The following is a 1,934-nucleotide window of genomic DNA, read 5'->3' as shown; positions in this document are numbered from 1 at the left end:
TAAAATGCATTTTAAAAAAATCTGGAAAACACTTTAAAAAAAAATGAAAATAAAATAGAAAAGTATCTCTCTAAACCTTTTTTTTTTTAACAAGTTATTAAAAGTTTTATTTCTGGATTGTATTTTTTCTTTAGCTTCCATTTACAAAAACATGTTACGTCCTTCCAACAATAATCGGATTCCAGCAGACCAATAGAAAGACATCCTCGCTTTTCACTCCAGAAGAAGCCCCGCCCCCAGAGGTGAAGAAAATGTGATCTAGAAAACCCAATTTGAAAAGAAGGCAGGTCATGAAAAATCAGAAACAGAGAAATCTGGGGGGAAAAAAATAAAGGAAAACAAAAATAAAGACAAAAAAAACATTATTTTTTTTTCCATTTACAAAAGATGTTATGCACTTGCAACAAATATGGACCACAATTCACTCCATAGATTTGCAGGAGGGATAACCTGAGTTATCTGCTGGAACTTAAACTGTTACATTAAAACATTTAAAAAAAAACTGCATTTTAGGAAGGTAATAACTTCTTCCTTTAAAACGTTTTTTGATGAAGAATTTTTTTAAAGTTTCAGTTTTGAATTTTATTTTTATTTTACTTTACATAATGGCTCCATTAAAGGCAGTATTTCTCTCCTGGTTGCGGTTTAGGAGGCTGTTGCTGGTCCGTCCGGATGCCAGCGGCTCAGCCAGCTCCTGAAGGAGGTCCTGCAGGTCCTGCAGAACGAAGGCGTGGTTTACCGTAAGGTCAAGTCCCAGGATGAAGTGTATACTGTAAGAAACCATGCTGGGGCCTTATCTTTAATTTGGGTGGAATTCCCTGAATGTCTGATGTATTTTCTGCTCACCAGGTGACCACACAAGACAAAGATCTGCTCATAGCTGTCAAAGATGTCATCAGGGAGGATTCAAAAAGAGAGAAGTGTGAGCAGACATTCCTTAAATAGTCGTTATTTGTCGACATTTTTCAGGATTTTTCCTCTACGTTCTCCACATGTATCTCTGTTGCACCTAGATGCAGAGAAGGGCTGCCACGTCCTGCACATCCTCTCTGCCGTCAGGCAGCGCTACAGCCTCAACTTGAGCAAGGCAGCTCTGGAGCTGGTCCTGAAGACGCTGGAGTGCGACAGTGACATCGTCAGCACTAGCGACAGCCACTACGTCGCGTTCTAACAGCCACGGCCCGAAGCTAAAGATGGAGAAGGAATCATTTCACAGCCGGTTGCTGATGAATCAGTGGTTCAGATTGATAAGGCGATTCGGATGTGTTAGAAATGTTGTATAAATGTTAGAAAATAAATAAACAGATAGCCGGATTAGGTTGTTCCGACGCCCCGAGGCGAGAAAGGCTCCTGTGTTTGTTAGGCTTCACTTCTTTGATGCTATCAGAAATATGTGCAGCTTTAAAATCATTATTTTTTTTATCTTTTCTGGGGGAAAAAAGTGGCCAAGAAGCATCTCTCTCTATCAGAGGCCCCCCCTCCTTTTCTTCCTCTCCCTCCTCACGTCCATCTGTTACCTCCTTATAAAGCTGTCACAGAAAAAAAACATGAACATTGAAGCCCTGAACATTAAGGATGGTTATAATTATCCCTAACGTCAATCTGATGCCCTGACAGCTTGTAGAACCTCCTGCAGCAGCCAGCAATCGCAGTAGTTTTCTTTCAGACTTTCTCACTCGTCATGAAGGAATTAGAGCTCACTTCTGTTTCTAGAGCTACCTGCATGTTGCCCAGCTCTCCATCCCTCCACCACCGTGCCTCTCTGTTCTGATACTGTATGCAGTTTGCTGCAGAGCATTTGGATCAAACATCTCACATTAAAGGGAAACGCCATTTTTTTTTTACATTTGGCCCTTGATTTTACGTTATTACATCATGTTTTACTCACCCATATAAGTTTTGTGTCATTTGGAGCTGTTCTGAGGATATTCCGC

The 1,934-nt window shown here is 40.6% G+C and overlaps 1 protein-coding gene across 1 annotated transcript in view; it reads left to right on the top strand.

Moving 5' to 3' along the window:
- The window catches only part of obfc1 (oligonucleotide/oligosaccharide-binding fold containing 1), a 14,447-nt gene extending 13,053 nt beyond the window's left edge, over positions 1-1,394 (top strand). Inside the window, exons 6-9 of the mRNA XM_015397369.1 lie at positions 514-517; positions 650-772; positions 850-922; positions 1,014-1,394. Of these exons, the coding sequence (XP_015252855.1) occupies positions 514-517; positions 650-772; positions 850-922; positions 1,014-1,171 (358 nt within the window). The 3' untranslated portion in view covers positions 1,172-1,394. The remainder of the gene's footprint in view (positions 1-513; positions 518-649; positions 773-849; positions 923-1,013) is intronic.
- Positions 1,395-1,934: the final 540 nt, after the last annotated feature.

This window comes from Cyprinodon variegatus, unplaced genomic scaffold, assembly GCF_000732505.1.
Source record: "Cyprinodon variegatus isolate N-32 unplaced genomic scaffold, C_variegatus-1.0 Scaffold858, whole genome shotgun sequence".
Lineage (NCBI taxonomy): Eukaryota > Metazoa > Chordata > Actinopteri > Cyprinodontiformes > Cyprinodontidae > Cyprinodon > Cyprinodon variegatus.
This window is presented reverse-complemented; position numbering and strand designations above follow the sequence as displayed.